This window comes from Doryrhamphus excisus, chromosome 11 (assembly GCF_030265055.1).
Source record: "Doryrhamphus excisus isolate RoL2022-K1 chromosome 11, RoL_Dexc_1.0, whole genome shotgun sequence".
Lineage (NCBI taxonomy): Eukaryota > Metazoa > Chordata > Actinopteri > Syngnathiformes > Syngnathidae > Doryrhamphus > Doryrhamphus excisus.
In genome coordinates, this window is record NC_080476.1 from 10,498,294 (window position 1) to 10,513,427 (window position 15,134).

The window sequence follows — 15,134 nt, forward strand, 5'->3', positions numbered from 1 at the left end:
TTCATTTATTGTGTGATTAATGTATTTATTTAATATTGTTAGACTTTTTTTTCTGACCGAGAAATTGATTAAAATGTTTGTTGAAATGCAAAGTTAAAATTGAGCACACTTAAGTGGTTTGAGTGCAGACGAGTCAGTAGCACTCCTTTCAATTCTCCCCTCACAACACAATAATAACATCTTTGTTCATCACATATAGAAAAAAAATGGCGTAAAAGAGAAATTACATAGTTTTCAGTGTGGGTCCGTGTGCTGTGCAGACAGCAGCTGCAGGATTTTTTTTAAGGGGGGGTGGATTGGGGGTGCAAGTGTGTTTTGTTTTGCGCGTCAACAATAAGGAGCGTTAAAAGAGCGCCTTTCACTCAATGGGATTTATATTTAGCTCTGTGGGGGGACTAGCAGTAAGTGGAGACCCCGAGTCCTGCTGGAGCTGATCCGTTTGACGCCAAAACTTGCTCGTTTGGCGGTGCGCGTCATCGTTTCATGTGGTTGGTGGCGGCGGCGGCGACGGCGCTTGTGTGTGTGTGAACGAGAGAAGGAATAACGCACATTTATCTCCAGCTCCTGGCGGGGGGAAAAGATGATGGCCGGTGGTGGCGGAGCAGCCATGGACCATAACGGGATATTTTCAACATCTAACCTCCACAACCTGCAGAACAACCTGCAGCAGAGCCACATGGAGGCTGACAACGCGGACTCCCGCAAACGACCGCTGGAAACTCCGGCGGAGGAGGCTGGATGTACCAAGCGCACCAACACTGGAGGTAAGACACCAGCAACAAAACACAGCACATCCATTGTGTTTTTTTTTTACCATTGTGTGTTCCTTCATTAAATATGCTGCTTGTACGCTGAACCACATTGTGTCGCAATTCGCGCACTTATACTTTTTTGTATTTGAAGTGCACTAGCATGTCCACACTGAAAAGTACTGCAAGATGCAGCGCACTTTCAGTACCCGGATGTTGCACTCAAAACGGTACAAAATAGTCAGCGTGCAAATGATGGATGTCGGCCATCTTGGCTGTGAAGCGGAAGAGGAGGGACTAACTTGATTGGTTAAAAGTCACAATTAAAAAGGAGAGAAGAAGACGTGGGTAAATATTGTGTTCATTTCCGGTTTTCGGACGTACTGTATATGTAGCTAGCAAGCTAGCTAGACTGCTGTTAATGTGAACCAATTACACACCTGACACTCAAGCAAGCTTTGCAGTTAGCATAGCTTCTTGTCTCCTACTTCTCTCTTGCTAGGTGTGTCACATGTTTAGCTATTTCTCCTCTTGTCAGAAATAAAGTTTATTTTCTGCCTTGGAGGCGAAGATTAGTAACTTGGACTCAGGAGTTGCTAGCACTTGGAAGAACATAGTACTTTAGCTACACTAGCAACAGTGTGCTACCTTACAAATGGCTACCGTAGGCTAAATTTAGATTGTTTCTATCTTATATTGTTTATATCCCCACAACTCGAGTACTCGGGGTACAAAGTACTGGTGTAAGTACCTGTATTCTATTTTACTCACATCCATCAGTTGTCGTCTTTGCTACATTGTGGAAAGGCTCGGGACTAACTTTAGTGGTTGCAATTCACATTTAAAAAGGAGAGAATTAGATGAGGAAGTGGGTAAATCAGTCGTCGAGTAAGTGTGCAATGACAGTCATGGATTAGTATCATAATAGTTTGCACACTTAGTATACAGTACACAGTGTTCATGTACTTATTTAAGTGTACTGACAGATCACAATCTTGGCTACATACACTACACTGTCGAAAACAAAAAAGTATGCGATGTAAAGTCGCGTGTAGTTCCAACTTGTAGTCCCGGTCCCCTTTCTACTGAACAATGGCAAACTGCTTGTGTTTGTTAGTTTACATGCAGTATTTCACTTGGAACGCCAAACAGAAGTTTCTAATACTATTGCTGGACTGCACTGTATTTGTGTGTACTGCATTTCCCCGTCCTTCAATTTCCATTTTGAAAAATCTGATTACCAATACATGTACCTAAAAAAAAAAAAAAAAAACAGTAAACATTATCTGAAGTTTGCTGATGGAAGTATTCCATTTGAGAGACCGCCTTGAAAACAGAAAAGGAGGACATTTGAAGTATTCCCACCAACAACAACCATCTGTTTCTCTTAAGTTTGTGGTTACAGAGTTAAAGAATTCCTCAGGCTTTTGTAGGAGATAGATATATCATTTTTTTCCCCCCTTGACAAGTATGAATTATGTCAAAGTCAAAACTGTAGAATCGCACCGACTGTAGTTTCTTAGAGTCAGATAGGTCAGACATCTGTCTGCAAGACTTTTGTGAGGCCTGGATCGTTTCGACGTCACAGTATATTTGAGTTAATATAATATGTGTCCTGTGATTGGCTGGTGACCAGTTTTGGGTGGAGTCCGCCTTTTGCACCCAGTCAGCTTTAGCTTACACGAGACCCTGAACAGGATAAGAGGAAGAAGAGTTTTGAATAACCAGTCTACGCATCAGCTTTGTGGTGAAGACACTAAGGGACCCTCTTGAACTCGCTTAGTTCCATGACCCCCCCCCCCCCCCCCCCCCCCCAATGTACGGGAAACACGATGCAAATGTTTATCGTGGTTAATTAGTTCCAGACTCGACCATGATAAGTGACCACGAAGTAGGATTCAATAGTCATTCATTTTCTACCATTATTCTCACGAGGGTCGCGGGGGTGCTGGAGCCTATCCCAGCTGTCTTCGGGCGAGAGGCGGGGTCCACCCTGGACTGGTGGCCGGCCAATCACAAGGCACATATAGACAAACAACCATTCACACTCACATTCATACCTATGGACAATTTGGAGTCATGCGTTTTTGCAACATGCAAACTCCACGCAGAGATGCCCGAGGGTGGGATTGAACTCTGGTCTCCTAGCTGTGAGGTCTGCGTGCTAACCACTCAACCTCCATGCAGCCTGGATTCAATATTCATTCATTCATTCATTCATTCATTTTCTACCGCTTTTTCCTCACGAGGGTCACGGGGGGTGCTGGAGCCTATCCCAGCTGTCTTCGGGCGAGAGGCGGGGTACACCCTGGACTGGTCGCCAGCCAATCACAGGGCACATATAGACAAACAACCATTCACACTCACATTCATACCTATGGACAATTTGGAGTGGCCAATTAACCTAGCATGTTTTTGGAATGTGGGAGGAAACCGGAGTACCCGGAGAAAACCCACGCATGCACGGGGAGAACATGCAAACTCCACACAGAGATGGCCGAGGGTGGAATCGAACCCTGGTCCTCCTAGCTGTGAGGTCTGCGCGCTAACCACTCCTCCACTGTGCAGAATTCAATATTAATGAATTGAATAATTTCATAGCATAGAAAACCTGTTTTGTTAACATTATTAGAGCCCTGTAAACATGATATAACACCCCTATAGTCATCTTTATACCAGTATTACCTAATATAGTAGACAGGATAAGCAGTAATAAAACATAATAGCTCACTTATTTTAGTACCTCAAATGTAATGTGTGGCATTCTAAAAGTCCATCCTCACTATGAATTTTGCCACTTGATTGATAGATTCTTGCGGACCGCATATGCGTAGGCTATGGCATCTCTGACGTAAGAATAGCTTTGAAACTGAGTGAGGAAGGAGGGAACTGTATGCTCAAACGCAGGCCCTCTGTTGCATGGACCCCGGACCGCACATTGGACGCTCTATGATGCATATTGCTATGTACAGTACTGGCAGACAGCCTGATGGTACTGATCCCTCCCGCTGTAATCGCCAACCTCTTGACTACAACTGATATTGATCGCGTTCCTTGTAGCGAACTGATCATTAACATGACTGTCAGTTGTAACAAAGAAAAGAAAGCCCCCGTGCTCTTAGAGCCGAGCCCCCCCCCCCTCGTCGAGCTTTAGAAGCTACGGACACACAGAATTGAGACGGATCACCCGTGTTTTTTATCAGCGCTGCCCTTCTCCTTACTCAAAAATGAACGTCTTTCATTTGTTTCTCTTTGTAATTACCAATTGGGCGAGCCCGTGTTGCTTGGCAAGCCTGTGTCTTCCAAAAGCCTGGTGTGGCTCAGGCATTGCGAGTGATCATCTAAATGTTGCTAATGGAGCGCTTGGCACAGGAATGTGAGCTGTAGTTCTTTTTTTTTTTTGGTTCGGGAAGGACACAGGTGCCCTTGCAGAGCGATGTGACGTGAGCAGACTGAGAATTTGCCAGGTGGCGACGAAAGAAAGAACGAGAGGGAGGGATAGGAATGAAGACGATAGATGGAAGCTTTGTCTATATAAACAATGATTCCAATATGCTGGAATTACACAGTTTTAGGATTTGATTCCCTAATGAAGGTAGAAAATGACCACCTTGTTGTTGTGTGATGCTCTGTGTCCACACACACACACACACATTGCAGTCTTTATGTGTAGTCTCTTAAGATACCTCTCGGTGTGGGATTTATAGGCGTAGTGATTGGCTTCATCGCCCCCCCTCCACCATTCTGCGGCACTGCCATTTGCAATGGTTGATGAGCCCCTCCGCCCTCTCAAACATGGCCGTCGAAGGGACTGGGGGTAGAGGCGGGAGGGGCTGGTGGTGGGGGGGGGGGTGTCGGCATGGGCGTACGGGCACGCTTTCTCCGATCACTCCTTCTCCGCATCCTTCATCATCTGCCTATATTATCAATACACCTCCTTCAGTCGCCCGTTGAAGGTCACGCCGCACGCTTCCCCGTTGGTGGCTCTTGGACGGCGTCCGCCCTGACGCTTCACCTCGTCAGTCTTCGTGGCAAAAAAAAAAAAAAAAAAAAGAGCGAACAGCCCCGCCGTGCTTTATAGTGCTGCGTCAAAAGAGGCGGAGTAGGGGGAGAAAATTCAATTTTTTGGGACCGGCTTTGGGGGGAGGCGGGGACGTGACGTACTCAGCAGAGGAGGCCAACCATTGGTCGAGTGGAGTGTCATTCTGGCGCGCCGCTGCAGATGGACAGGCCACTCGATGAATATGGATGAGAGCAGTGAAAAGGGTGATGCGGCAGGGAAGACCCCCCTCCTCCTCCTCCTCCTCCTCCTCCTTCACACCGATGCAGGCTCGAACAATGCGTGCCGTCTTTCACTGAAAACACTGAGAGCCTGCATTAGCATTTTCGCAGACAATTGAAGCTGCGGCCAGCTGCTGGCATGGCTCGGACGCTGCGGTGAAATCCCTTCTTCCGCACACCCGCCGATGAAACAGTGGAAAAAAGGTCGACTGGCCGCATTCCTCAACACTACGGTTGCACCTATGCCCAGGCAGATGTTAAGATCCCCTTTAGAGATTGCGCCCCGGCATTGATGGCGATCTGACACTGGACGTGAGAAGCAGCAGATCTCAGAATGGGTAAGCTTCAAAACTCTTTTTTGTCTTACTTGTTGAATCCATCCGTCTTTATTAGGCAGACTCATTCTGTCCTCTATCGGGCATTTTGGCAGGTTAGTCCATTGAAATGCAGAACGGGGTACTTGGTTGTGAGAAGGTGGGAGTCAGTCCTATCAGTCCTATCCCCCTGACCCAGCCCCCCCACCCCCCAGTTGGGGCGACTTAACTAAACATATTTGCTCCAGCAGTATTTGGAAGCAGGGGTTTGAACTACCACCCCCACTGGCTCAGCATCCCGGTGTGCCCCACTGTTTCCGAGTTCCCTGGCGGATTGCAGCAACAGATTGCCGTGTTTACTCTACCACATGATGCTGTTAAAAACCTGTTACTGTGATCTCAGACACGAGGTCGGAATTAATGATTGATGACTACTAACGGAACTGCGAGGGGGGGTTTGACTGAGAGAACCGTAGCGGTTCCATACTAAGCTGGAAGTTACGCAGTGGGGTTTGGGCTTGTCTGTCAACAACAGGTCTTTCCATGTTGGGCTCCTGCACAGGAGTCATTCAAAATCCAATTCATTGGCATGGCGACCGGACCACGTATGCTATAGTGACATATAGTAGAAGGTTCGAATGGTTTACAGCAACCATGTCAGTCATGCGTGATCTTTAGTTTTTCCACCAAGGTCATTTTATGGGGATTCGATGTGCGGATTGCGGCAGGAGAACCAATTGGCTCACCAAAACCTAAAGATTAGACATCGAAAAATGCACACACTGGTTTCCCTGTTCTTGGAAATGGCATAGCGAGAGGACCTGGTGTGCTCACATTTGTATGTATGTTCATTTCATTTTAATATGTGTGTTCTTGAATGCAACTTTAAAGGGAAATTCTATTGACACTCACACAGTTGTTTCTGTTTGCCGGAGTCTGTGGTGATGGGTGGTGTACTGGAAAACAAATGGGTGTCTGAATGGAACATGAGGGGCATATTAATGCAAAGAGGAGAGGGGGCGACTGCTTAGGCATGACTTTACCATACAATCTCACGTTCCTCCACATGACACTTGAACATGCGTATTATTCCAGGCAACAGGTTGAGCTTCATGTACGGATATCCACCTTTTATCAATTCACCTTGATCGCCTCACGGCGTTCGATTGCGTGGCTTGTAAGACAATAATAGCAAATAACACCAACGCATTAAGATATAAGGAATGAAATGACGTCCTGGGGTTCTTTACATCTCTGCCTGCTCGAGTGGCGTCACCCTCGAGGCAGCTGAACAAGATCGAACATGACGTCATTGCATCGGTATCAGGATGCAGGGAAAGGGGGGGTCATTTGAAATAGAGCTCCAGAACAGGAGGATCGGAGCAGTGTCAAATGCTTTCTACGTTGTCTTCCGTATAATGTTGGAATTCTCGATAGGTTTTCAAGTTTTTTGGGGTTTAATTCACCTTCAAGACCATCAGCAAATTCCTGTTAATTGAAGAACTTTAAGGACCAAGTCTTCAAACCGAAGCCCTTCCAAAATTGAACGAGCCGTAGAAGTCTTTAATAGGCGTGCCGTGGTACACATTAATCACCATTCCGTACATACTCGTGTTTTAAGGTCATGGATCGGTTCATTTTGGGTACTGCGGGGAAACAAAATGCAAAACATAAAACCGTGGAAAAGACTTTCACGATTTTTAACATGAAACATTAAAATCCGACAAATTGCTGGCAGGTAATTCTCCACTAAATAATAATATGATTCTTTCTTGCCTGTTTATTGTGATGGATCGTGTGTATCACACATTGCATCGAAAATGACCCATTGAAAACGGTTAAAATTAGGCCCCGGCAATCTGGAAAGGAGGTCATCATTTCTTCTAAAAGAAATCTAGGACAGAACACGGAACATATCACCAGTCTCTGGTTGCACGAAAGCTGCATCTTCCCATTGTTCCCATTGCGAATGTTTGATTGCTGATGAGGCACAGGTATAGCGTACATGATCACCTTTTAGGGCAATAAGATGTGACCCTTTTTTTTTTTTTTTTTTTTTTACATTGTCTCTTTCACAGAGGAGGGTGAGTACTTCCTGAAGGTGCTGATCCCCAGCTATGCAGCCGGCTCTATAATTGGCAAGGGCGGCCAGACCATTGTACAACTACAGAAAGAGACGGGTGCCACCATTAAGCTGTCCAAATCCAAAGACTTCTACCCAGGTAAAAGGCCATTCATATTTCCTCTCTTTTTCCTTTGTAAGATTATCATTTCAGCCATAAACACATCAGTATTCTTTATGTCCTTGAGGGAATACAATGTGTATATACAGTAGCTCCCCACAGTACACTGTAAATAATCCTTACTCCCAAAAAAAATGTCTCCCGACTTCCCGTCCAAAAACCTTCCTGCTAGCTTGACGTTGACTGGTGGAAGATAAGCAGTGAACAAATCAAGCGTAGAAGAAGCATAATCTTGCATTGCTCGTCCTTGCCGCTCTGTGTGCGTGTATGTGTGTGTGTGTATGCTAGCGGCCCCGCCTCCCAACCACAGAGACAAAGGCTCTATACGACTCACAAGAGGTCTCACTACATTGTTTTATGGCTGTTGTTCTATGAAGGTGTGTAGGTGCTGAACCAATGCACATAGTGAACTCTTCCTGCCTGTTTTGGAGGCGAGAGACAAGGAATGCAGACATGCATGCACTTGGCAACGTGTGACACCCCGTATATATATATATATATATATATATATATATATATATATATATATATATATATATATATACAGTATACATAATACATTGTGTGTTGGAGCTGCCTGCTGCCAGCTAGTCAGCTTCCTTGCCAGTAAATTGAAAAAATAAATACGTACATTGGACAAATTATGGAGGATTAAAGGGTTTGTGATCTTTTACTGCATTAAAAGAAACACAGGCTGCACGTTGGACGAGTGGTTAGCGCGCAGACCTCACAGCTAGGAGACCCTAGTTCAATCCCACCCTCGGCCATCTCTGTGTGGAGTTTGCATGTTCTCCCTGTGCATGCATGGGTTTTCTTCCTCCCATATTCCAAAAACATACTAGGTTAATTTGTGACTCCAAATTGTCCATAGGTATGAATGTGAGTGTGAATGGTTGTTTGTCTATATGTGCCCTGTGATTGGCTGGCCAGTCAGTTCAGGGTGTACCCCGCCTCTTGCCCGAAGACAGCTGGGATAGGCTCCAGCACCCCCGCGACCCTCATGAGGAAAAGCGGTAGAAAATGAATGAATGAATAAAAGAAACGGCAATGCTCGTTTCAGATTCAGGCACCCCCCTTTCCAGCAAACTCAAATACCTGAGTCGTCGAACAGTCTGTGTTTGTCCTTCATGCCTCAGAGGAGGCTTCAAACAGCTAAAAAAAAAAAAACAGGTGCTGTGCGTCGCATTGCTTATTAGGTCCAGATGTTTACGGAAGTGATGAGGGTGTATAATCCCCATGTTGCGGTGTACTCCTCGGTGCCTGTATTCAGAGCACACTGTTAAATGTACGTGTTGAAATTAACACCTGACCAATGAAAAGGCAGACAAAGTGGAAGTCTTAAAAAGGATTGCCCTGCCTGTTAATGTCAGGTGCGTCTGTTTCTATTGCCGCTCGTCGGACTGAGCTGGCTGACGCCGTTGTCAATACGACAACACATGACGACATAACATTTTTCATAGAACTCGGAAACGCATTGTGTGCGTTGACGGTCAAGACGAGCCGGGTGCAAGAATCAACGTTCCTTATTTCAACTCAGAACTTCACCATAAAATGCAACACTCATACCACGTCAGTTTTGCACGCACGCAGTTGCACTAGCATGCTGTGCTAAACTAAGCTAATGCATTAGCTTCCATTAGTTTCAACGGGCTAGTGTTTGTGATGGGATTCCGACACCTTTCAGCCGTCCGCCAGGAAACTTTGCTTGTCACAAACATTATTTCTTCTCATGATGCTAGCATTTCATTCACATTATATCATTAGTCACGTTTACATGGACCCAAATATTCCAATTCCATTCGGGTTATTTGCTCAAACGGAAAGAATGTAACCTTTGTATACACCTCATTCCAAAAGAAAAGTGCCAATCCGAATGAATACATAATCGGATTCAGAGGGGTGGAATATTGTTTCCCCAATCCGATTGAGGTATCTTGTACCCGCTCAAACGGAAAGTTGTCAGACTGCGTTCTTCTTCGTGGTGTTTTTCTTCTTCTGTTGTTTATTGGCGGTTGGCAAGCAGCTTTCATGTGCATTAGCGCCATCTGTGGAACAGAATCTAAACCCTTCTATACGCCATTCACAAGTCCAGTTTTATTAAAAAAGAAAATACATATCTATATAAAACGTGTGTCGAGCTTAATTATAAAATATTAGCAAGATTGAACTTTATCTTTTCCTGTTCCCGGGTGCGTTCTTTCAGCAAATGCTGAGATGTGACGTAACACGCAGCTCGAGACGTTCTTCGATTTAAAAAAAATGGAGGCGAGCAGTCGGCACTGGACTGCTGCGGAAAGTTTGTTTTTGATTCAAACTAAATTTCAAGACTGGACGAAGGAAAAACTGGCAATACGGAGTTATTCCAAGAAGGGAAAGAAAAACTCAAGGAAGTCGGTATCACGTGATGTTGGTGTTTACGCTTTACTGCGTATGCCCCATTGACTATTCTGGTTGATTATAGCGGCGCATGTAGACACGCGATTGGAATATTCCTTTCCATGGATACCATTGTTTTCGGAAAAGGTCATCACAAAGAGAAAAACTCCTCATGTAAACGCGGCTAATTTAACAGCAGATTCCGTTTTTTAACCGACATTGCAGTTATAATGTGTGGAATTGTTAAGGAACGGCAGGAATAAATTTGGACCGCCATTTGTTTGGCCTTGCTTAAAAACACTCAACGGAACTCACTCTGACTTCACAATAAGTTAGATAAAAATACCAGTAGTTACTGAGGAGCTAATGAAGAACTGATGAGGAATATTGTTTTTTGTGTGTATTTTTTTCACTGTCGAGGACATTTTACTAAAGAAAGAAGGATGCTCAGTCTGTAGGACTTGGCTTTCGTTCAAAGGTTCAATTTCTGCCGGCAGATAAAAAGTATAGAAATCGGGACTGTCTCTTATGAGAGAAGCTTGTCTTCTGGTCAGGCTCTCTCTCGAGGTGCCCTTGAGCAAGAAACAACCCCCACCCCTAGACTATGCTCACGGGCGGAACACTCTCTCACTCCCTTTCCTGTATGTGTGTAAATGACTTCTTGTAATGCTTACAGTACAAAACACACAGACAGCGAACATTGAAATTTCCCTTCAGGGACAGAAGTGTGTACAGTGTATTAAAAAGAGGAGGTATGGCAATGTTTTTGGCGCTACATTAAAATAATGAAACTGCTGCTTGCTTTTTTGGAAAATGGCTATGATTTATTTGTCTCTGTAATAAGGTACACAAAAGAACATCACATGATTACGTTTGACACTCACAATAATGTGTGCTGACATTTTGATTTTAGTTGTGAAAAAAGCTTTACTCGTTTTTTTCCGTCAGAGTTTAACAGCTTTACGCTCAATGTGTGCTAACAATTTCAGAAATGGACACATTCCGCATCCTTTGAAGATAGTAACTAGAGGTGTGAAAGTGAATGTTTGTGAATGAAGCCCCCCCCCCCATCCCAGGATTACATGGAATATATAGTATATTTTTTACCATTATTAAAGCACTCCGGTTTCCTCCCACATTCCAAAAACATGCTAGGTTAATTGGCGACTCCAAATTGTCCATAGGTATGAATGTGAGTGTGAATGGTTGTTTGTCTATATGTGCCCTGTGATTGGCTGGCCACCAGTCCAGGGTGTACCCCGCCTCTCGCCCAAAGACAGCTGGGATAGGCTCCGGCAGCCCCCACGACCCTCGTGAGGAAAAGCGGTAGAAAATGAATGAATGAATGAACCATTATTAAAGCCTGTGGGTATGAAATAACACCCCTATAGTCACCTTTACACTCCTATTCTTCTTTGTTCACATCACATTGCGAAACTCTAGGCTACGGGAATACTGCAGGGACACAAGAGACGGACGCTGCTTTAAGTACAGCATTCATCCCGAGCGAACTAGCTAGCCTCCAATTTCATTCATTCATTCATTTTCTACCGCTTATCCTAACGAGGGTTGCGGGTGGTGCCGTAGCCTATCCCAGCTGTCTTCGGGCGAGAGGTGGGGTACACGCTGGACTGGTCGCCAGCCAATCACAGGGCACATATAGACAAACAACCATTCACACTCACATTCATACCTATGGACAATTTGGAGTCGCCAATTAACCTAGCATGTGTTTGGAATGTGGGAGGAAACCAGAGTACCCGGAGAAAACCCAGATGACTGAGGGTGGAATTGAACTCGGGTCTCCTAGCTGCGAGGCCTGCATGCTAACCAGCCTCCAATTTATTTATTCTAAAGTTGTGAAGAAGGACAAAGTCAGAAGCATAACTTACCACTTCCACATGGAATGGGAGGAGAATGTTTTTTTTTTTACTATGTCAGGTTGGACATATATACATATGACTTATTTTCAATATTTTTTGACTAATAACAGGCCATAGTCAACCGTGAAACAGTTTATGAATTAATACATTTTAGAAGAAACGTTGTAGCGTGAGGCAGCGATGATGGAACCGCCAAGTGGTGAGGGACGACAGTATGTGTCCTGTGATTGGCGAACCCAGTCTGGATAGACCCCAGCTCACCTGTGACCCTAATGAAGACAAGCGCTGTAGAAAATGGATGGATGAATGGATTATTTTTTCTTAGGTCAGCTATTCCAAAGCTTTCTACTGCCAACAGTTTATACACCGTGTGCATATTTAGATAAAGTTAAGGGTTTATTATACCCAGTATACAGATCAGGACAAAAAAATGTGGACTTTGAGTGAAATGGACAGCTTTTCCATGATGTAAATTTTACTTCACTTGCAGCAGTCTTTGTACCCGTTTTTTTTTTTTTTTTTATCCTGGATTATCCAGCTTTGATATGGTATGTCACCCATGGGCCATTCCACAGAATTGGTCCATATGCTTCTTGTAAGTCTCTCAAAATAAACTTCAGTTTCTGTTTTTCCTCAACTCTTCATCTGATAATACACATTAGTTTTCATTCATTTTCTACCGCTTTTCCTCACGAGGATCGCAGGGGGGTGCTGGAGCCTATCCCAGCTGTCTTCGGGCGAAAGGCGGGGTACAGGCTGGACCGGTCGGCAGCCAATCACAGGGCACATATAGACAAACAACCATTCACACTCACATTCATACCTATGGACAATTTGGAGTCGCTAATTAACCTAGCATGTTTTTGGAATGTGGGAAGAAACCGGAGTATCCGGAGAAAACCCACGCATGCACGGGGAGAACATGCAAACTGGAATTGAACCCTGGTCTCCTAGCTGTGAGGTCTGTGCGGTAACCACTCGGCCGCCGTGCAGTCTGATAATACACATATTGAACTTAAATTCATTTTTAAAGTTGTATTTATTAAATATGCAATCAGATCAAATGTGCAGGACACTTTTGCTGAACTACAGTATGTTTGAGGGAGTTCACTGGAACTACAGTAAATTCACCTGATGGCGATAAGTGAATCCATCCATCATTATGATGATCATTATGTTGTTATTATTGTGCCTGTTGTTCCGGCGATCAAGTCGAGTACTTGTCTCTTAAAAATATTTGGACTTTTTATATTTTTTAGGTAGGTCCTGGACATATGTAGGTCAAGATACAAACATTGTATTCTTACTTCTCTCTTTTGATATGGTCACAGGCCACACCACCTGCTCTGTCCATTCCCTCGCTCATAATTGTGACGAGTGAGGAGTTCATGTAGAGTGTGCTGGCAAGGATTTGATTGGGTGGTTGTCCTGGTCCACACAAGTAATGAGAAACAACTGCCTCTGTGACTGAGTAGTCGGGTACAGACTGACAAAACTACAGCGGCCCGGTCTTAAATGTTTGTTAGATATTTCAGCTACGTCATTGCAGTTTTGGCTGAGGTAGCATGCTAACACCATTACACACAGTTCACACCCTCATCTGTCTTCCTGCGGCAGTCTGGAGCACACCACAACAGCAGCACAATCGCACACAAGAGAAATCAGGGGACTAGAAAACCAGAGAAACCATTCTTTCCTGCACGCCTCTCTGCAGTGGCTCAAACAATCCAACCGTACCGCGCCTGAGCCCACAACACACCCGAAGTCGGGCATTGTGCATTGTATTGATTGCCTTTTCAGTTTATAGAAAAGCACTTCTAAGTAAAAATGTATTGTTATTAAATTTACTGCAATTTCTTTGTCTTACTTTGAGGAGCGATTGCATGAATTGAACCACATGTCTTTATTATTATTTATTATTTATTATTATTGGGGTCTGACTTTTGACTCATTTGTCGTTGTAGCATTTTATTTCTAGATGTGTCACATGACAAGACTTTAACATTAATGCAACGAACTTCGTTCCTCAGATGTTTTGCCGTCCAGTCCAGCCTCTGTCTGTCTCTGTCGGGTGGCATAGTGGAGGTTTTAGAGCTCTCTGACACAGTCAGAAAGCCTGCGTGGCGGATACTTCACCTTTTGTTAACCGTGTGTATTTAATTACTGAATAAATGCACAACGAAAGAAACAAATATAGCGACCATGCTGCTAAATTGTCAACACAGATTTCTATGTGTGAGGTGTTGGATAAAGCAAGCCTCGTTGCTGCCCTGGAGGTCAGGAGAACCGGAGTACACGCCACGGTGAACTGTAGTCCGAGACCTGTTCCAAGCAGACCCGGTGCTGCCATGTTTGACGGTGATTAATGGTAACGGTGATCAAGAGTGAACATCTCGGTATCCCGATCTGAAAAATATTAAGTGACTTTGATCAAATGTAGATACAGTATGTTGGATTCAAATCTGATGGGAAAAAAAAACTTCCACGCACGCTGATGCTGTGTATGTTAAGGTGCAAATTTAACATGCGACTCCAATAATGCCTCGCATAGTCCCACTTCCATATTACATTTATTATCATTTATAGTAGCAATGCCATGGTTCATGGTCTGATTGGTTGCCCTGTTTTTAATTGAGTTTAAATCTCTCAAATCTCATGACACCGCTATTTATTTTAAATTGTCTCGGTTATGCCGTTTCTGTAATTCGATGACTTTGAATCGTGCCAGGCCCAAGCCCCCCCGCCCCACCATCATGCCTAAAGAGGGGAAGTGTGCCGTGACTGGACACGAATCAGTGCCCAGCAATCAACACGAGCCAAAGATACTTGCCGGACTTTCAGTGTTGAAGTGGGCCCAGGCCACGATACGGTGTGCCTAGTGTTAGTGCACCCTCTCCGACTCCCACTAACCTCACCTCACGCCTCCCATCCATCCACGAAAGACATAAAAGACCCTGACGGGGCTGTAAAATGAGTCGTCGGTGTGGATGGCTGAGATGAGTGAGTAGAGAGTGGGGATGATGCATGATTGTATGCGAGAGAGGGGACAGGCGGGCCATCCCAGAAATAGCCTCTTTCAATCTCTCTCAGTAGACATGACCCCTCTCCCAGCTGTACTCAAGCTACTCCAACACAAGCCAAGTTTCCTCTTTCCTCCTCCCCACTCAGATTGAGTTCTGTGTAGTCGAGGACGGGCACAATGACGTCATTTTGACCGTTTACATACACGTCCGAGTTCTTCATAAAACTTTTGCCTGATTGAATTGCACGATCCCCCTGATAATGCGG

The 15,134-nt window shown here is 44.6% G+C and overlaps 1 protein-coding gene across 2 annotated transcripts in view; it reads left to right on the forward strand.

Annotated features, from left to right (window-relative positions):
• The first annotated feature begins 298 nt into the window (after positions 1–298).
• The window catches only part of nova1 (NOVA alternative splicing regulator 1), a 40,218-nt gene continuing 25,382 nt past the window's right edge, over positions 299–15,134 (forward strand). The window contains exons 1-2 of one of the 2 annotated variants that reach the window (XM_058087231.1): positions 299–764; positions 7,423–7,566. In XM_058087231.1, coding sequence (XP_057943214.1) covers positions 581–764; positions 7,423–7,566 — 328 coding nt within the window. In that variant the 5' untranslated portion in view covers positions 299–580. Of the gene's footprint in view, positions 765–4,877; positions 5,369–7,422; positions 7,567–15,134 lie in introns of those variants that run through there. The other variant, XM_058087232.1, reaches the window with a different exon arrangement.